This window comes from Falco punctatus (assembly GCF_963210335.1).
Source record: "Falco punctatus genome assembly, chromosome: 2".
In the NCBI taxonomy this organism is placed as follows: Eukaryota; Metazoa; Chordata; class Aves; order Falconiformes; family Falconidae; genus Falco; species Falco punctatus.
Window position 1 is genome coordinate 62,557,560 of NC_137581.1, and position 22,105 is coordinate 62,579,664.

At 36.3% G+C, this 22,105-nt stretch overlaps 1 protein-coding gene across 4 annotated transcripts in view; it reads left to right on the forward strand.

The window, feature by feature from the left end:
• Nucleotides 1-22,105, forward strand: part of MYO16 (myosin XVI) — a 452,710-nt gene that overhangs the window by 247,640 nt on the left and 182,965 nt on the right. For all 4 annotated transcript variants that reach the window (XM_080377718.1, XM_080377716.1, XM_080377717.1 and 1 more), the window contains 4 exons: nucleotides 1,621-1,696; nucleotides 3,043-3,196; nucleotides 11,446-11,596; nucleotides 20,499-20,609. In XM_080377718.1, the coding sequence (XP_080233844.1) occupies nucleotides 1,621-1,696; nucleotides 3,043-3,196; nucleotides 11,446-11,596; nucleotides 20,499-20,609 (492 nt within the window). The remainder of the gene's footprint in view (nucleotides 1-1,620; nucleotides 1,697-3,042; nucleotides 3,197-11,445; nucleotides 11,597-20,498; nucleotides 20,610-22,105) is intronic.

The following is a 22,105-nucleotide window of genomic DNA, read 5'->3' on the forward strand; positions in this document are numbered from 1 at the left end:
AGTCTTGGTGATGTGTGTCAAGGATTCCCAGTTGGAGATATTTCATTGGCGGCAGGAAGCATTGATATAGGAGCATGGGATTTCTTGCGGCATAAATCCAAAACTTTGGAAACCCCAAAAAGCTGTGTATTATTACTAAACTGAAAGTGCATTTTAAACCCTCCTCCTTCTATACAAACACTACCACTTTTCAGAATGGCTGTTAACAAGATTATGCAACTGCTGCTGACTTAGTAAGCTCAGTGACTAAGCACGTTCCATTTTTTCATAATGAAAAAACATAGATATATATGTGTTGAGGTCTCGGTTGAAAGCAGGGCTAATTGGATTTGGAAATAAACCTGTTACAGCTTCCTCCCTGCTTCCACAGTTTGCCGAATTTTCTGCTGTTACTGCCAGAATGGAAAGCCAGCATTGGAAAGCTGAGGAGAGAAAGATCTTTCAATTTTCATAGAAATTTGCAGCAATATTTTCCTGCTTTTCTGTGATTAGAAACATAGGTGGGGTTTTTTTGCATTTAAATGATTCCTCTTTTTCATCGTCTTTTGTAGTAAATTGCCTGCTGTGTACTGAAACCGTACTGAATTTTATTATTTTTATTGCAAAGATTTCTTTCCTGTTCAGCCTTTGTTTATTCATTTATTTATTTAGTGATGTTTTTATGCAAAATTACTATCCTTCCCCTTAGCTGCCTTCCAGTTCAGGTCTCATTTGTCTGTAACTCCTTTCTGCTCTGATGAATCGTTTCTGCACAGCTTATTTTCCCCTGTGCTCATCCTGGCCTCCCCTGTTGGTTAAATTTATATTATATTCTATTTGCTTTAGCAGATATCCAAAAGTGCAAACAGTTATCTCATTTAGTTGAGCTCTATATTCACATTCTAAATGTATTTCTTGGTCCTTGTGCAGTTTCTTAGTCCTTTCTGACCAACTAATTTATCAGGATAGACATTACTACAGCCTTTGATGGAGAAATATCTCTAAAGACTTCAGTTCAGCGATAGAAGAGCTCACTAAAAACAGTTGCTTGCAGCATTCTTGCAGGAATTTAAAATATATGTTTTAGACTCCTTCATTATATGATACTCTACCCTACTCGACTGTACTATAATTGTGACCATTACTAACACGTTAAATGGATTTGATAAATATTAGATAAATGTGCCAGTTTCTACTATTTACAGAGAACAGATTTACTTCTATGGTGGCTGTGAGTCAGACCCCTTTGGCAGTGATGGTACACAGTTGTTGAATTATTTAGGCATAAAGAAACATTTGTGATCTAAGTCATGACAGGTGGTGATGGAGGGTTAGTTTTTTTCCTTACTGATGTGGATTTGTTTACACGTTTAAGGATGGAGGGAGACCTTGGAGGGTGGAGTTATGCTGGGGGTACATTGAAATCATAGCAATTATGAAAGAAGTGTGTTTTATTCTGCCTCTTGTGATTTATATGAATGTGTGTAGTAGTTGCAAATGGTGGCATTTTGGAGGTGTTGCCTATGGTTTTATCAATATGATTTCAGCTAGTGCAGGAAGGAATTAATAAACTGAATGATAGGCATCCTCCCCCTGTCCTGCTTCTGCCATTTCAAACACTTCTGTTTTTGCCCATTTTAGACTAGCCTTGTGAAGCTACTTTTGATGCACTGGGCAAATCCCAATCTTCTTAACTGCAATAATGAAAAGCCTTCAGGTAGGTGAAAATCCATGTATATTATGTACGTACTAGTTACTGTGACACTGTTTTCTTTCCTTCTTGCTTTCTTAGTTATACACACAAAGGGACACATATGTGTGTATACATGTAGTTTATACAGTATGTAGAGTTATATACACGTATGCCTGTGTGTATATATGTTTTTTCATGTATTGCTGAGAACTGCTAGTCATGATCATGCAGGATGTTGTATCTAATGATAGCATGTCCATCCACTTATTGCATTCCCTCTTTATTTTTCGCTATGTTTCTTCCTTGTAAGTTCTTCAGTGCCTTGGTGGTAGGTGCATTTACACTTCCTTGGTGATTTCTTACTAATTTCCTTTCTGTGTCTCAACTGATGATAGTACATAGCCTCGTGAACTGGAATCTTCATAGCTGTTGACTGAAAACAAATTCACCATCATGTTTTGAAGTGTAATACCTGTTGTTTCCCGCACAAGAAGGCACCTTCTTAGACTAGATAGCAACAGGGAGCTGAAGCACTGGCTCTGGAGATAATAGAATCATAGACCATATTAGATTGGAAGGGACTTCAACTGGTCTAACACAGTGATCAAGGCAGAGCTAATGTCAGTGATGCTAGATAGTGTTGAAAAGAAACATATGGCGGTTCAGCCTTCTATGGTTAGGATAAAATGAAGAAGGAACCCAGTAATGCAGAAAATAGAACCTTTCCATCAGGTTATGAGGAGAAACTTCTATTGCAAAATAAAGCAATGCACGTTATGCTTCAAGTAATGTACCACCTACAAATACATTCACTTGGAACTTCATGACACTTAACCTCAGAAAAGTTGTTTGTGGTTAGATACATGCCAGTTTGTATTTGTATAAAAGGCCAAATAGATCATCTAAAAATACAGCTAGCTAACCACATTTAGTATATATTTAAGACAGTTAACTGTATTTCTGGTCTGCAAACACAACTGATTTCAGCACTTCTGTATGTGCAAGATATATCAATCTAGTTTGTGGAAATGTAAAAGGTTTGAAAATTATTTAAGGACATGTTTTCATTGAAATAGAGAGTTGAAAATGGTTGCATTGTTTTTCCTGGAGTCCTGTGAATAATACTTCAATTTGCTACACAGTGAGAATGGTCTTGAAGTTTTGTAAATGACAGATTAATTCCATACTGAATTTACTTTGCTTTTGTTTTCCCAGTAATTTCAAGTATTGTTTTATGATCAATATATGAGCAATTCTTTTCATTGTATCTATGCAGATGCTTAATCTTAACCTGATTTAGAGATTTGGACTTAAAGGAGCTGTTCTGCACTGTTTTCTTTGTCTGATATCTTGGTGTTCCAATTTCTTAGATGTTGCAGCTTCTGAGTTTATTGAGGAAATGCTTCTGAAGGCTGAAATTGTTTGGGAGGAAAAAATGAAAGACCCTTTAGCTGTTTCTGCTTTGTCTCAAGAAGAGCCATATGAAGAGATCATCCATGATCTGCCCGTAATTTCCAATAAACTGTAAGTGTTTCTGTTGTTAAAGAGTGGTGCACTGAGGCCAGATTATCATTTGAACTATATTAGTCAATCTGTGAATCCTGTCTGTGTGTATCTGAAGATATTCAAAACCCACCTGGACATGGTCCTAAGCAACCAGCTCTATGTGTCGCTGCTTGAGCAGAGGGGTTGGACAAGATGCCTTCTAGAGGTCCTTTCCAACCTCAACCATTCTGTGATTCTGCGCAATTTGATGGGCCAAGTAACTTTTTCATTTTGGAAATCTCTTGAATCATCTTTTGCATTTTTATCTCTCATTTCTTTTTGTAAACTTTAATTCTATAAATATAGACTATGAGTAGTAAAATACATTGTTATAATTGCCAGTAAAATGATCTGGGGTTACCTTAGCAGAATTATTAGGGGTTAATACTGTAGACCCAAACATATTTTCACTAACATAGATGGGAATAGTGTAGTAAAACTGCCATTGCCTGTGAGAGAAGCAGTGACAAGTCCTGAAAATAAAAATAGTATGTGCAATCACAGATAAAATGATACAACTCCAGGTAGTTACAAATTTGTACTTAAATTTGTACCACTTAAAATTAAAATGGAATTAAGTAGAATTTAGCAGCGTGAACTTAAAATCTGGTATTGAGTTGAAGATTCAATTTGTGTCTTAAATTGTAAATATTGATCTTTTTTATTTTCTTGTGAAACTTAGAGAAGGCTGTCAGAGGTATGTGAAAAGAGGCATAAAACAGGTATGAAGCATAAATGGCAGGTTTATGGTAGTGCAAGACATTGATTTCTGAGATTCTCATTTCCAGATACTCTGATACATGAGAATGTTAAAAGGTACAGCTCACGTCTTATAAACAGTATGCAGTTGCTGTATATTTGAAGCATGTTGGTGGCATAAGCTCATGGAATTCCTTCATTAATTTTCTGTAACAATCACTTGAGAGTATGTAAGAAGAAAAAATAAATAAAGCCTCTTATAAAGAGAGAGAAGATATATAAGCTTCCATTTCATAATAGTTATAATTTATGATCTGCAGAGTGTATTTGGATACATTAAAATTTGGAAGAAATGAGCGATTGTCATGTAATGAACAATCTGTTAAATATAGAATTCTGTGGGATATATTTATATTTAGTAAAGATTGTATATTTCATGGATATTAAACACAGTATATTGTTTCTACTTCATGATTTGTAGTTATTAATGTACATAGCTGGGTTTAGGACAGTAATGCTTGTGGAACTACTTATTTCTTCTGCTTGTTAATTCCTTAAGAAATAAGCAGTCCACTAGTATAACCCACTGTTTCAATAACTTCAGTCATACTCCTGAAATCTATGTGGCCTTCAACTGTCTTTTCAGTGAAAATAATTGAATTTTGCAGTAGGAAACTAAGGCTTTATATTCTCAAACATAAAGAAAACTTTTGTTTGTAATCATTGATAAAAGTTATAATACCAGGAGTGGAAGGTAGGTTAGCCCTGTAACTCTGTAGTGATGCTTAGCAAAAGAGTTATTCTTACAAGTTTTAGAGACTTTGAGAACTTTTTCATTGTTCTTGCATCTAGATGATGCATTTCTATGTGCTTTATATTCTAGAAGTTTATGCTGTGGTGCATGTATTATACCAGATACTGTTCTTTGGTGGAAAAACCCATGAACCTCTGGAATACATAACTTGCACACAGTAGAAGTGGCCCGAAAAATCTTCTTTCTCTACTCTTTCCTTCCTGAAATAAATGGATGATGAGAGCTACTTTTTGAGAGTTTTCTATATAGTGACAGTTTATATGACAATAATACAAACCTGCCGTAGATGAAGAACTTCACTGGAAGTTTTGGAAAAACAAAGAAAATGCATTTACATGTGGAATTGGACTGAGCAACCTCTTTAGCTTCTATTGGCAACTAAGTCCCAGTGTGTGACTGCAGCTAGTTTGGTGGTGCCTACATGAGAACACAGTACTTGGTCAAACCGAAGATCTGTTTAGCCCTGTTCACTGACTTTGACAGTGGTCCACTGCAAATACCTAGGGAACAATTATAGGGATATGGTAAGCTTTGGCCCATTCTTGAGACTTTCAGCAGTCTTATGTTTAGAGACTTCTTAAGCCAGAGCTTTGCACTAATGAGCTATCAGGTCTGCTGTCAGTGCAGGACAGTATTGGCAAACTTGCTGGCCCACCAGCAATTCAGATGGGAGAGCTCTTGGAAGGCAAAAATACTGATCTATTTTGCCCATGCATGACTCTGCTATCACTACTGAAAATGTGGAAAATTCTGAATGAACCATACCACATTGTTTGCAGAGTTCCCTTTTGCTTAGAAATCCATTAATCTTAGTTTATATTCACCTTAAAATCAGGTGTAATTTCAAAGCTAGTTACCTCAGCTCTGTAGTAGCATGCTTGCTCAACAGTGAAAAACAAAACTTTACAGAAGGTTACTCTTCCAAATTATAGTAGACATATTCTTAAGATATACAGAATTATCCTCGAGGGTGCCTCCATGCCTATTAGAGAGCCAGCCTAGATGACTAATTTCAACCAAATTTTTACCTTTTCAATGGCTAATATTGAAAGCTAAGATTTTCATCCTTTGTGCTCTTTTAAAGGAGTCTATAGAGAAATATGTAATATTCTGGGATGGTGAATTTCTGTGCTATTCTTGTGTACCAAACCAAATGTTTTAGTGCTGCAAAGAGGAGTGCACAATAATAACCCACATTTACCATTGCTTTATTCTATATTGTGTCCATTCTCCGTCAACTCTCCTGACATAAGGGAGTATTTTTAAACTGAGGTGATAAGTCTAACAAGAATTCATACAACTCTATATTGTATCCATATTGTTTTGTGGCCATCTCTCAGAAGAGAACAATATTCAAAAGCAAACTCAAAACCAGTGAACAATAATGAATAGCATGTGCTCTGTCAACAAATCTGGTTTGGCTGGTTCTAGATTATGCTATGTATTTCTGTAAGGACACTACGAAGATATGAATTGAAGGTCAGTATCTTTACTCAGGTAGAAAAAAGTTTAGCAGCCAGTATGTTTGCATTATGCTAGCTTACCAAGCAGATCTGGTTTCCTTTAGTCAAGCATTAGGTTATTCCACGTGCATTCCTGTTATTGTAAAGCACTAATTGTGTTGCAGTATTTTTTCCTAGTTCTTCTACCGAGCTACTGAGTACTTTTGTCTATCTGATTTAGGAGGAGTGGTCTAAGAAGGCACCTGTGTTGGGCTGGCCTTAGTTGACACTCACTGAGTTCCCTTGCTTACTCTCAAACGCTGCTTCCCCCCACACCCAGCAGGATGAAAAAGAAAATAGAAAGAACAGGGCAAAACAGACTCAGCTTGGGAATTGAATTTAATTTATTGTCAGTTGGTATAAATATTTGAGTACCAACTTGGACATCAGGAAACAAAACCAAAAAAAAAAGAATAAAACATTTATATACTTAGGGAAAGCACCTTTCCTCCTCCTTTCTGAAGCTCACCTTCTGAGCATCTCTTCCTTTCTTCCTCGTTATTGCTGCAAGTTACACTTAATATCTTCAGTGAAGTATGGGTGGCACAAGGTAGTGTTGCAATTTCTTCCACTCCTTCCCTCTTGCTTTTTTCTGTGCTTCAGCATGGGTCCTCCACAAGCTGCAGTACCTTCGAGGATCTACCTGCTCCAGCATAACTCCTCCAGGGGCCACAGTTCCTTCAAGGAAATATTTGCTCTGGTGTGGCTCTGTCCACAGGCTGCAGTCCTTCTTGGAGGACACCTGCTCCAGCGTGGCTCCTCCAAATGCCACACAGGAAAAGAGCAAGAAGTAAGCAGCAGCAAAGAGAAGTAACTGAAGTCCCCCCAGGGGGTGGTGGTGCCTGCTTTGCCATGGAGCACCTCCTACTCCTCTGACCTGTGTGGCCACTCTTTTGTTTCTCGGCCTTTTTGTTCCTTCTTCCTCTCTCCCTGTGGTGTTTTCTGCCCTTTCTTAAAATGTTTTCACAGATGTGCCACCAGTTTCACCAATGGGCTCAGCTGTGTCCTGTGGTGGGTCCGTCGTGGAGCTGGCTGAAACTGGCTGTGTCCAGCATGGGGCAGTGTGTGGCTTCTTCCCACAGAGACCCCCCCTGCAACCCATCTGCTACCAAAATCTTGGAACTTGTGCCCAGTATAGTAATTTGCTGGAAATGCACTTTGCTCATTGCATTATAAAAGTTTTAACAACATCTTATTGTAAGGATTTAAAAATGTGTTTGTGATGTACCACTAATTGCCACCTTATGTGGGTGTTTCTTACTGTTCTGCAAAACTATCTGTGAATAAACTGGTGGAACTTGGCCTGTGAAAATGAGTGGAAGTAGAGGCCAGCAAGTAGGAAGCTGGTTTCATATTGGAGACCACATCGTCATATAATCATTTGTCTTTCCTTGCTATTACCAGTATGAGTTTTTCTGAAGGTTGACCAAGTAGATTAGCTAAAGGACAAAATTTTACCAGTGTCATGAGTTTTTCTGAAGGTTGATCAGTGCAGCAGACCTAAGGGCTATGCTGGAAAGTTTTGCCAGTTTTAATTCTAATTAATTACAATTAATTATTTAATTCCAAGTACAATCAGAAGAAATTCTGTTACTCCACTGGCAAAAATACATGCACCAGAATATGTTAATTGACACAGCTTATAGTTCAGGAAATTAAATGGGCTATATCTGTTTAAGGGTGACCTTAGGCTCATGATATGACTGCAATGATTACCACTGCACTTCTAGTTTAGTACATGTACTTGTAGAACATTTCATGGTGAAATAGTCCCTGAACACACAGATAGTACAATCATCTAGGTAGTATTAAATACTGAAAAATTAGGAGCTTATTCTGAAAGCAATGATAAGTTATTCACAGTATCATAGAATATATATTCTCTGATACATATTTAAGTAAGTAAATATTAATTGTAGTAATGGATGTGTTTCAAAATGAGCCTAAGAATGTGAAATAAAATATGCATAAATGTGTTTGACACAGCAAAGCAGAAAGACATTATATTTTTCTTCTTACAGAGCATTTCCATTTAACCAATTATGTAGCAACTTGCATCTCAATCAATTATGTAGCAACTTGCATCTCAATTACTCGTTTTTTCAAATGCTTTTCTAGTGTTTAATCCATTCTGAATTTTCTGTTATGTAATTTTAAGAAGTTTTTTAGACTGAAATTTCAGAGATGATGCAGTTTACGGACGTTAACTAGCTTAGAAACTGTTTGGAGGATCTCAGAATTGCCTGTGGAAGGATTACAGTAACAGAAGTTCTCTCCAACAAAAGCTATAGGCTTAAAGAGCCCATGAAAGTGTCATTGCAGAATCTGCCTTGATATGATTATTTTTATAACATCTTTCTATCAAGTTAGAAGCTGCAGCAGTAATTCAAATACTGATTACTTGATTGTCAGCTCCCAGTTTTTTGTATGATTTCCTTTTTCTTACAAAAACAAGGACATGTAAGGAGATGGCAACTTAAAGAAAACCATCTCAGTTTATCTAAAGTAAAACCCTACACAAAACTTCAAATTAAGTCCATGTATGAGGGCTTACACACCTAAAAATTAAAATGACTATTCTTTCATACAGCAGGCAAGATTTTTTTCCTGGTTAGATATGCTAGTAGCAACAGTCCCATCTTGTTGAAATAAGATTACCCTAGGTAACTCTCCTTCTTGTTTATTACGCAACATTATTTTGGCTTAAGTCTCCCTTTGTGGTTAATTATCTATTAATTATCCATTAATTTTCATAAAAGATGACAGTTCATGCTAATCTACTTTTCTACATTAACATAAAATCTTCCCTTGCGCTGCCCTATATTTCAGTTTTCAATGGCATTGATTGACTTCATCTTGTCACTAATAGAAATACATGTGAATGTTAATGGAAATATTTTTCTAAAAAGACAGTTTTCTGGAAACCTTTTGTTTCAGTTTGTTTTATTTTTCACAGTGTCTTCTTGAACCTGAGTCATAATGAACTGTTGGAATAATTTTAATATGTTTTTCTTTCTTGTAATCATTCACATTTTTGTTATAATATGAATTATATGTCAGCATTTCCATCATGTAAAGTCCTATTAACGTCTCACAAATGCACATCTTTTATAGACTATCCTTCTGTACATCAATACATGGAACACACCTGTTAAGTCATGTTATTATTGTCCTCTTGAGTTCAAAATGCACCTGTAGAAAGAGTAGACACCTTGTTTCCTCACTCTTTGCTATGATTTACAACCTACTTCTCTTTTGTGACACCTGAAAATTTCATTCGATTGCAAGGAGTCTACAGCTGAATTTTAAGAAGTGTTTGTAATGTGTGTTGTATAGTTATCGCAAAAGTGGTAAGATTAAATGGGTAAGGTTCAACTTTATGGCAAAAAAGTCCTGCATCTTCACAATTTAAAAGAAACACAGCATGAATAATAAAAAGTTATAAGTGGTAGTGCTTTAGGTTTTAATATTGAAATGTATTCGGCTTATGCTTTTCTCTAAATTGTCTCTTTGTGATTAAATCTTACAAATAATTCAGACAAAAGGAATTTGAGCATTTTTAGAAAATAGCAAAAGACTACTTGAAAACTTTGTATTTAATTATGTTTTGTTCAATTCTGAGTCTGGGTAAAATGTGATTTATTATTAGTCATTCCTGCTTGTGGGTGTCACAGCTATTTTATTTCTTGTACAGTCTAATCACTGATATATCTTATTCTATGACATCTAATTGCAAAGTTCACAAAAATATTTGGGTAATGGCTTTTCTGTTCTGCAGACCAAATCAGGAAAAAAGGCAAAACCAGTTAGCTCTTGGATCTTTTGTCCACATGACATTTGGTAAATAAATTTATGAGAAAATTATCTTAGGTCAATATAGAAATTTTTATTTTCACTCGTGTACCTCTAGACATTTTACATTAAAATATTTGAAGCAAAAAATCATTAGAAAGGAAATTATGTATATTTCTTTACAAAATGTTGAAACTAATTCTATCAGTGTTTGCAGTCTGAGAACTTCATCAAAAGAAAGGTTTTGTTCATGTATCTTTTGTTCAATAAGAAACTACTTTGACTTGTTTTTCAATGAATTCTGCTTAGAAGGTGCTTTGCCTCTGCCTAGAACTGTACCTTTCTAAAACTATGTCTGTGTTTCAGTTCTGTTTCCAAAAGCATATCTTATTCTGTATTGAAATTAGTGTTAGCTATTGGTCCTTCTGCATTTCATTTGAGTTAACCTTGTAAAATCCTGTCTTTGTTATAATCCGTGATCAAATTCAAGTAACTTAGAATAAAAAATAGATTTTTATTTGATAAGTTTGACATCTGAGCTTTATCTCATAGTGGAATGCACTATTCCTGCATTTCCACATTCAGTCCACATTTCCTTTTGAAGAAATTGCGCCCACATTCTGGCAAGGAGCTTGTCTCATTTGTATTGTCAGAGTCCAGATGATTAAGATGTTTGTCTTTTCAACTCCTGGGTCTGATTCCTCACTAATTCCTCTGGATATACAACACTGCCAAAATTATCCACAATTTTGGCTTTTTTGTTTTTGAGGAGTGTGATATGGTCTGGAGTGACAGTAGGGAAAACATCTCCATGTGTGTAAACAAGTTTAATTTATGTGAATGAGGATTAATGTGTAAAGTTGCAGTTATTTCAGGAGTCTGCTGTTTGCTTGGGCATTTCTTTAGCATATCCCAAATTCAGAGCAGCTTTTGGTCATAAAATATATCTTGGATATTGCCTGATTAAAAGTAAATTAAAAAGTAGTGGAATTTAACTTTATTAACCGCAATGGCAATATCTGTATTGAATTATTTTAAAACATTGTTTTTCAAAACAGTATTGTGTAGGTTAATTGGGTATTTTAAATTCCATTTCAAAATTGGCTATTGATTTGCTAGCCTAGTGCTGTTAAAAGCAGATTCGTGCATATTCTTTTTGGCTTATGCAGTCATGCTTCACAAAAGATATGCATAAAGGTGAATTTTAAATCAAAGTGTTTTGCTCTGTGTCTTTGAGAACATACTAACCTGTGCGAACAGTTTATTTCTCACCATTTTCTTTTTTGTACTTGGACCAGGAACTTGTGTCTCAGCACTGAATTTTGTCTCAGTTCTGCGTTTGTGCCACCCACATTTGGCAATCTTTTGTTTGTCTGACATCTTCAGGAGAAGCCTAATTGTTTTATTGATTCTCTTTGCAGCAATCCCCTGGCTTTACCGATTGCCAAGCAAGACAGTTTGCTGGAGAAAGACGCCATGTTTAAAGATGCAGCTAAAGGCTTATGTAAGCAGCAATCTCAAGACAGTGTATCTGAAAATGTCACTGTGAACACTACAGCCAAACTTGAACAGGTAACAGCATGCAGTTTCTTGAAATGTTTGTTAGTGCCTAGGTCTGGAAATTGTAAACTTAATGAAGCCAAAGACCACCCTAATTTCCCCCCCCCTCACCACACAGTGGTATCTTTTGCACTGTGGAGCCTTGTCTCCTCAGTCAGTCCCTGCCATCCCTGCAAAGCCTTCCCTCCCTGCTAATGGAACAGCTGCTTCCAGCCAGGCACGGTGGCAGGTCAGGGTGGTGGTAGTCCAGGGGCTCAGAGCTCCTCACGCTCCATGGTTCGCAACAGCGGAGAGACAACTGTTAGCGCTCCCCAAAGTGTCCTCCTCTCCAGCTTCCTTTTACAAAGGAAAGAAATACAGTCTGGGAGACTGCAAAAACAAAGAGAATGTCTAAGGAATATTAAGTTGCAAAAGAAGTGACTGTAATTTAATGATAGGAATTGCCAGGTTTACAGCTGCAGTGTTAACTCCCTTTCTTATGCTAATTCATTAGAATATAGGCACTGGTTATTTGGATACCATTTACAGTTTTCTCCACTGGATTATAGTCTCATTCAGTGTATAGGGTAACTGCAAAAGGAGGCAATTATCTATTGCTTGTAAATACAGCATGTCCTAACTTTGAATGTTTAAGATTCAAATATTGTTTGGGGTGGGGTGGGCTTTTTTTATTTCTTCTGTACAAGTGGTTTTATTTTCTTTTACATGCATTTGGGAAACATGTTCCAGAAGCATTTAACCACTTAAAAAAAAAATACTTCAGAATTGGGGGGATAGAGCTGGGGTGGGTAGAAGGGAGAATTTCCGTTTAAAATAATTTACTGTGAATTTGAAGTGTAACAAAGAGCAAGATACTGAATATATTTAAACCACATTCAGTTCAATAAAACTGCATAAATGCCTTGGCAGAAGCATGCACACTCCACTGCTTGCTTTTAAAAAATGTGTTTCAGAGGAGCTGATCATATGAGATCAATCAGTGAGCTCATATGTCAATCATATGAGTCTGTCTCTGAAAGTCCCCAACTTTGGAATTCCATAGAGCACTCAGTTCCCTACTCAGTTAGAAGATACCAAAAAATGTTTTGCACTTGGCTTACATCTTGTTTTCATGTCATAGAATTTCTGGCCTTGCTGACTGTGCAGTGATGGGATGAAAACACAGTCAATCCAAAAGAGGAGCACTACTGGTCACAAAAGTAAATGCTTGCAACCCTATTACAAGGAACCCTCCTATAATTGTAAGAAAAGAGAAGGAGGTGTTTAGCTTAGGATCTTGCTGAGGCTATCACTTGCTTCTAGATGTTCAAGGGGAATGTGGACAAGAACATATGTACTTCCTTCTGCCTGATTCTGTTTTGGTGCGGACCGAGCTAAAATTATTCTGGGTTGTCATTATCTCCAGGCTAAACTTCTGCTTTATAGTTTATGCAGTAAAACAGATACAGAAACTGATTGGAAGAACAGCTAATATTCCAGGTGAGAAAGAGCAACTAGAGGTCTTCGTGCTGTTAGTTTTGTCCTCCACCGTGATCTAGAGTCACTTCAGGGTCCCAGGGCAGATTTTCGAATCTTTACTCCTGCTGTTTCAGTGGAACTTCCCACACTAGTTAAAATTCAGAGACAATACAGAAGAATTAAAGGTGAATCTCTTTTAGCTCCATTAGCTGAGAAATTTCTGCAGAAAACACTCTGTGAAATTCTGGTCTAAATGAGCTAGAAGGTATGTGTATTTTGTGGTCTTTTAGAAGCAGTAAAAACTACAAACCTTGCCCAGTATCTGCACTTGCTTAGTAAGTGATGCTCCCTTGGAAAGGAGTAAGCAGGAACAGTCCTGTCCAGGAAATCAGCACTAACAGGGGATAGGTTAGAAACTGTGCTGTTTCAGTGTGTTTTTGAATGACTGATTACATTAAAAAAAAAGCATAGATTAACAGAACTTTTCAGCTGGCAAGGGCTTAATAAGCTTTAGCTCTTATGGGCAAAAGAGAAACAGTTTAATCACTTCAGGAAATAGTTTAATTTTAGTAAACAAAAGAATTCCCATATTTTGTTGAATGAATAGATGAGTATTTTCTTTTTGAAGTGACATAATTGTGGTGCTGGAAATACAATGATTATATACTGTACTACTTGCCATGCATTATGAACTGTAGGTACATGTGTATCATATCCATATTTGTGTACATAATATGTAGATCTTCGTTTTCAGAGATGATATTTCCAAGTAACACATTTTATTAACTTCTTTTATTATTCCACAACTTGGAAATTAAATTTTTTATTTAGTGCTGATACCAAAGGAAGCCTTTTAACCCCTTCCCACTATCCCTGCCTCTTGGGCAGGAATTGAAACAGAGTCTAATGAGTTTCACTATCTTTTATTCTTACCGGTTGCATTCCAAACTACACTCAGAGTAATCATGTTCTGTGTAATTTTTCGATAGAATTCTTGGGGTTTATGTACATATATTATTGAAATAGATGAGCATGATATTTGGTGTGCTTTGTGTCAGAAATATCATGTGTTCTTAGGCAATATGGCATGCAGATTAAGCCTTTACTGGGTGATCAGAGAGAAAGAAAATCATTTAATACATCTGAAACATGCATTTTTAATAGAGAAAGCTCGTAACTTTTTTGGCTTTCAGAAAACTAACAGCTCAAATTTATATGTAGCCTCCAGATTTTTTAATTGCAGAAATGATGAAAAAGAGCCTTACAAAAATATTATTTCTCATGAAGTAAGATTTTTATTACATGAAGCATAGGAGATGGGAATCAAATGACTACATCGATAAAGCATTTTGTGTCTCTCTTGTCTTGTATTAGTTTTTGCTTTTTCCTAGGTAAAAGATGTTCTTTGATCATCTGTAATGACAGAGTCTGTGCTGCCAAACAAAGCAAGCAGTTCAGAATTTTATTATAGCTGGCAATTTCTCTTCCTCTCAGCTGGGAAGGATATTTTTTCGATAGCAGACTGAAATTACTGGCCTGGAATTGAGTTACGTGCTTCATGCTACAAACAAATATAGATTATTTTTTTTCTGATTCTTAATTGGGTGTTTTTTAAAAAAAATCTTTTGTCTTTGTCTTATAATTCTTGTTTACATATTGTTGGCCATGTGAACTGTGTGACAGACTATCCTGATGCCCTTTTGATTGTTCTAGTATCACTACATACACAAGGGACGACTGTGTATATTGTAGTATTACACAAAGAGCTAGATTGCATACTTATTTCAGTGACCAAGTATGTAAAAAATTAAAAAACATTAGATGTTTTTATTTAAACAGATGTGAATGCTGTTAAGTGTACATAATTTACATGAAAAATAAGAACCTTCATTATTAGCATTACAAAAATCTTAAAAACTAGTAACTTCCAGAGGCATAGTTATATTGGAACTTATGCTTTTTTTACAGTTATTTTTCATTTATGTCTTGTAAAATATGCATCATGCAATGAGTATAATAGCCAGATACATGCATCAAGGTGAAAAAATAGAGAAAACTAATCTATGTGCTCATAAAAGTAGGTAAGAACAGAATTTGAAGGTGTCCACAAATAACTTATTAATAATGTAAATATTTTAGTACCAACTAAAATCACTTGTGAGTTTAAGGCATTTGGTTTCCTATTTCTATGTGATTTATTTCCTCATTGACCTGCAAATTTTGATGGAAAGAGTCTGTTAGAAAATGTTGAATCACCACATCCTAAACTTTGTGGAAAAAAGAAGTTGATGGAAAAAGATTTTTATTCCCTTACTTGGAATTTAACTGAGTACTTCACCTTTCTAACCATCTACCTATAGAGTCAGCATTTTTTATTATACTTACATTATGAAATAAAAACAAGCCAGGGCCTGTTCTATGGCCTAGGGCTATATGGGACACATCAGTGTGCATCCTTAGGACAAAACTCTTTTCTCCCTCAAAAGATGGGGCTATGCCCTAACATCCTATGAGGAATGACCATTGATGTTTGACCTGAATGATATCCGGGCATTATCTGCGTGAGTGCTAGCTGACATGAACCAAGAACATACAAGGAAATGTGCTAACAGTTCAGAAAATATGGAGAATCCCAGGGTAGTGCTTGAATCCAAACCCTTCTTTTATTTACAAATTAAGACATTTGCCTCTATCCTAGAATAAGTTTAATCTTTATAGAGATAGATTAAGAGAAGCTCACTCTCTGGCACAGGTGTTAGGAGTTTTGATAGCACATAAGGGAGTTTAGCAAAGACCCACACCTGCTTTGTTCCTGCAAGCCAAGTAAGCACACTAATAAGGAAGGGAGTCCACAGGCTTCTGACTTTCATCTGCTTTCCCTCTACAAGGCATTTTAAAAAGTTCTTGGAATTCTTTTGTTCGCTTTGTTCTATTCCAATGTGCATCATCAAAACCAAATGTCAAAATGTAATTTACTTTTTTTTTGCCAAGTGGAATTCTTGTTTTCTAACCAGCCTTGCATCCAACTTCCATGAATAAAAATAAAAAGAGCAAGATATGTTATCTTCTGTGTGACAGAAAAATCCACATTCACTTCAGTGAGATGAGGAATAAACCTGTAGAATAGGTAGACAGAAAGACACAGATATAGCAGGCAACTTGTGTATGTTTGTCTTGTTCTGAAAATAGAAATATTTTAAGAGGAATGTGTTTTAAATAGACAGAAAAAAGGAGAATAGTTACAGTAGTATTTTGATAGACTCCACCATTTTAGAGTACATCTCTTCTGAAATAAATGAATTAGTGAGATGAAGACTGTGGGAAGATACGTTCTAAAATTTTCAGCTGGCCTATTTCACAGTTTACATGTTGGAGCAAGTAGATTTTACATGTACATTTAAAACATAATCACTAAATTAGCTAAGTCTAGTAAGTAATCTTCTTAAGATACTCTTTTGCAGTTATACATTTATTGCTTTTTGGGCTTAATGGAATGAGAGGTGTTTTCCCACATTTTTTATGGGGAAATAAGGAAATAGAATGCATCATTAAAGTTTGATTGGACACTACTGCCTTCTTGCCCTTTTACATCTATGCAGCTAGTACATCTAGAGCTACTGTTGTAAGGTATGCTTTCCTTACATTTTCTATGGGTTGCTACTTTATCAGTCCAGTTCAATGTGTGTTGCAAATGGAATGCATGTTAGTGCCCGCCTTTCCTGTTTTAGTGGGTGAGTGGAAAAACATTGAGAAATCTCTTGCTAATTTTCATGCTGTTGTATGCATATGGGGTTTACATATACCATTTTAGCTGTCAACATTGTTGCCTGTAGAGCTGATAAAAAAATGAGGCAGCTTTCTGTGAGGACTTTGCCTGTTTCCTCATATACTTGTTTTGAGCATCATTTTCTACTGAATGGATTTGTCCTTAGGCACATAGTAAGGAAATTATGAAAGACTAAAGCAGGGGTCCCAACATTTTTCCAGTCACTGTGTCAGTCCCAAAATGGAAGTATTTTGAAGTTCCCAATATTATTGTGAAAATTTCCAAGCCAGAGCTATTGTAAGAGACAACAATGCAGTACTAGCTATAGTGCTTGGAGTAGAGAAAAGAATAGAAGCATACTCTCCACAGATAAAAGGTATTGCAAGGCTTTGGGACTCAGTAGAACCTGGGACCTTGCAAGCCCTTCTTACGTGTATTTTTCCTCAGTGGGGAAGTATGGCTTCATACACAGCATCATAGAATTTAGATTGGAAATTTAGATTGGAAAAGACCCTTAAGATCATCAAGTCCAACTGTTAACTAACTCTGCAAAATCTACCACTAAACCATGATGTGTACATATCTTTTAAGTACTTCTGGGGACAGTGACTCCACCACTTCCCTGGGAAGCCTGTTCCAATGCTTGATAACCCTTTCAGTGAAGATCATTTTTCCTAATATCCAATCTAAACCTCCGCTGGCAAAACTTGAGGCCGTATCCTCTTGTCCTGTCACTAGTTATCTGGGAGAAGAGACCTACACCCACCTCGCTACAACCTCCTTCCAGGTAGTTGGAGAGAGCAGTAAGGTGTCCCCTCAGCCTCCTTTTCTCCAGGCTAAACAACTCCAGTTCCCTCAGCCATTCCTCATAAGGCTTGTTTTCTAGACCCTTTACCTCCTTAATTTAATTTATTACATTTTATGTAATACTTTCAAATTAATTTTGCTTTATTTTGCAGTTTCTTTAGTAATTAAGCTTGTATCTCATTATTCAGTACTGGACTTAGAGAAAGACAAGATTAGGTTGAGTTGGGCAAGTGACTGAAAACAAGTACAGTACTTGACTCTTTGGACTGTAAGCAGCTGCATAATGTTAGGATAGCTAAGGCTATAAAGAAACTTGGAATCTAAGATAAAATGTTCATAGTAGCATGGCATAAGTCAAACATGCAATAAGTACAGATAAAAAGGGTGTCTCTTGCGTTTTGTTTGTGCTGATGTGAAAGCAGTCCTCTTTTTGACAGACACCTTGATTCTGCAAGAATATTTAGTGTAAAATGAAGTGGGAAGTTGATATTCCAGAATTCATATTTGTATTTCTCTTTTTGTAGACTAGAGAAGGTTTGAGGTTTTTGTAACTTCATTTGTACCATGCCAGCATATGAGTCTGAGTAAAGCTGGTGAAATATTTCAACAGAAGAAACAAGATTTTGGTTTATGTTATAAGGTCTAGTGGTTCTGTGATTGTGATGTCTGGTGTGCATCATTTCTTTCTTCTTGGTAGAATAGACGAATAAGAAATGCCATTTCTTCTATGACTGTTCATTGAATATTTTCATACTGGTATTCAGTACTTCTTTTTAGAAGAAAAATATTCATAGAGTCAAAGATCTAGGAATTAGAGAAGGTACAAAGTCAGATTGTCGTGGTTTAACCCTGTCCAGTAACAGAGTACCACAAAGTTACTTGCTCACTGCCCTTCACTCAGAGGGATGGGAAGGAGAATCAGAAAGGAATGTAGAACTCAAGTGTTGAGATAAGAACAGTTTAATAGGTAAAGCAAAAGCCATGCACACAAGCAAAGCAAAAGCAAGGGATTCATTCACCACTTCCCACCGGCAGGCAGCTGTTCAGCCATCCCCAGGAAAGCCGGGCTCCGTCACATGTAACAGTTACTTGGGAAGACAAACGCCATGATGCCAAATGTCCCCACCTTCCTTCTTCTTCCCCCAGTTTATATACTTGGCATGACGCCATATGGTATGGAATACCTCTTTGGCTAACTTGGGTCTCCTGTCCTGGCTGTGTCCTCCCCCAGTTTCCTGTGCCCCTCCAGCCCTCCTGCTGGCGGGGCCCAAGGAACTGAAAAGTCCTTCATTTAGTATAAACATCACCCAGCAACAACTAAAAATCAACAGTGTCCTGTCAGCATTGTTCTCACATCAGAGCCAAAACACAGCACTGCACCAGATAATAAGAACAACTCTATTCCAGCTGAAACCAGGACACAGATCTAATTCATCCTGATTGTTTATGACTGCAAACTTCCCAGTGTTTGCTCATGGTTGCCTAAAAATTGCACGTGAATGAGTGTGTATGTGTATATGTTTCAAGAATCTTGAAACACTGAGATAAAGAGCAATTGTTAGTCTTATTTCATTACGATAAGTTACTTAGCAGTATCATACCATACAGTTCTGGGAAATGTAGGAAGACAACCCCAGAGTGTTGTGATTTCTCACCTAGACCATGAAACCATGGAAACAATGGAAGTTCAGTAGTTCAGGATCAGATCCCCAGTATTAAACACCACTATCTGTAGTCTTTGGGGTCTTCTCCTTGCCAGAAGCACACACCATATCTCATCCAAAATCTCCCAGTCTGTTCTCTGCTTCTGTCACTGATTTCCTGCCACATGCCACTGCCAGAGGCTGAAGATGCTGAGCTGCTCTCCAAGAAAGGACAGCGTCTGCTTTTCTCCTGAGCCTTCATCTTAAGCAGAACAATGGAACAATGTAGAACAATGGAGTTTCATCTTCATTGTCCATCGTCAAAATTGACACTGAGAGAATATTTTAGTAAACTCTGAACAAACAATTTAAATAATTCCACCATTGTTCACATGAGAATTTTCTGTTTCTAGGTATTCTGCTGACATGCAAAAATGTTTTTCTTCAGGCTGACATAAAAAAGGAATCAACCTACATTTTAAGTGTAGATCATAATTTATAATCACACTGCTTAATGTATCAATGTTTATTTTGTCTGTAATCCAATTTCCATTATCACTGATTCTTTTTCTTTCTGTCCTATTCTGCATTTTGAATTTGTTTGGTTGTTTGTTTTTTTTTTCCTTAGCATGTGCTTTGCCTTGTAGAGCTTATATTATTCCTTCAAAGCGTCAAAAATATTAAGCTCATTTCATTCACCAATTTTGGCTAAAGTAGCTGCTTCTGAACCCCTTCTGATGACCTTGACAACATGATTCCCACTTCTTATTAACTTTGTTCTATTGTGCAGGAAAAAATCTAATAGAATTTTAAATCCTGTATGATGAAAAGTAGTATGAGATCTTTGTTGAATACTGGGCAATAAATAGGTTACTAAACTTTTATAGTGTTGATTTCTTTTGCCATAAACATTTAATGAAGACCACAGGAGACCTGCATTTCAGTTGAGAATCTGTATGGGTTCAGGGACAGCCAATTGCACTCTAATAGGGGTCTATGTTCTTAAGAGCCCGTCAGACTCCTGCAGTTTTATACCTTAACACGGACAATAATTTTTTATGTTCTTCTCTTGCTTAAGATAATTGATGTGTAATTGTCTGGGAGGAGTGACAGCTTTCTGATTTCCTAGTACTTTTTTGTCCATAAATTCTGGTGATCCGGGTTTATACTTCAGGTCAGAATATTGCAGTACAAGATGAAAGAAATAAATTACTTTATTTCTCTAAATTGTGTTTTCTAGATCAAGCTAATGCCTCCAGCTCCAAATGATGACCTGGCTTCTTTGAGTGAGCTAACAGACAGCAGCCTGCTTTATGAGATTCAGAAGCGTTTCAATAATAATCAGATATATGTGAGTTGCTATTCATCTATCAACAGTGAGATTTCAAAAAAGAGCAAATGAGAGAATAGGAAAAATGGGATTACTATTATAATTATTGGACAGTAACTTGCCCCAGTCTCATGACTAATATTTAAATGGATCAGGACATATGCATGTGTAAGCCCTGCAATTTCTCAAGCTTTTATATATATAAAAAAAAATAAAAATGGAATAACACCTCAGATAGGTTTGGATACAATTTATGTGTGTTTTTTTCACAGAGGAAAGGTATTGGTAAAAATTGATGGGCACATGTAAACTTCCTTCTCAAACCACCAAAAGATCCTTCCGTCTTTAACATTATGTTAATTTTAAGAGAGCACATGATTACTGGAAATTTAAACAAAATTTAAATTATCAAAGCTTAGAATTCAGTATGGGAGAATTAATTGATCATTATCTCTTCCTGTATTACAGAAATCATTCTCTATATTGTAATGTTAATCACCTAGATACCAAATGAAATAATTATAGCAAGATTTTTTTAAAGCAGGTTTTCCTGGTTATGCGATAATAAACTCAGGAGGTATCTGATTAGGCGTAGATTACTTCTGGAGAAAAATCTGTACTTGAATTGTTTTTGTATCTTCATAACATTTCTAACTTACTGAACAGCTGAGTAGCATGTTAATGTGAAACATTCAATTTGTTTTTAAATGTATAAGCTGATTGCACTGTTTAGACTAAAGGAACATGGGGAATTGGCATGTTGCTGTGAATACCTTTGAAATGATGAGAAAATCAGTTCTAAGTGTTATGGCATTCAATGATAAAAAGAATTCTGGTTTCTAGAATCATGGATCAAATCTTATTTAATGATGAATATTTCTTTTGCTTTATCTGATTTTCAAAGGTGCCAAACATAGTTAGCTAACTGAATTCAGGAGTATCCACAGATATTTAGTATTTATAAAAAGGAAGCCTTCTTTTATTTTAAAATACTGAAGATTTCACTTAAGAGGATCTTGTACCCTGCTCTGGCATGCTTCTTAGCATAATGGAAATTTATAGGCAGTGATCATTAATATTCTGCTCAACAGCAGCCGTTGTGCTTTGGTAGAGTGTCAGCATCAATGCTGAAAACCTTTGCATCTTTGGGTGATTTGCTTCTCAGGCTTAGAAGGAAAAGTCCTTGGACTCCAGTTTCAAATGAAAATACTCCTTAGCACTGAATGCTTCCTGTTTCATGTTTTATGAAACTTAATGAAGTTCCATTCTGCAGGAAAACCCAACAGTGAAATCAGGATGGGTGAGAGAGAGGAAATAAATTACTGCATTTCAGAAGAAAAATAGTAAATTTACTATGAAAGGCAATATTTTCCACCTCTTCAAATCAATATACTTCATTTTGAAAAAGGCAGCATGACTGGGACTGTTCGCATGATGGTTTTCTGTCTGACCTCTTCAGGGACAGAGGTCTGACATTTTTGCATTCTAAGAGCATAATACAGCAGCAGCTGCTCATG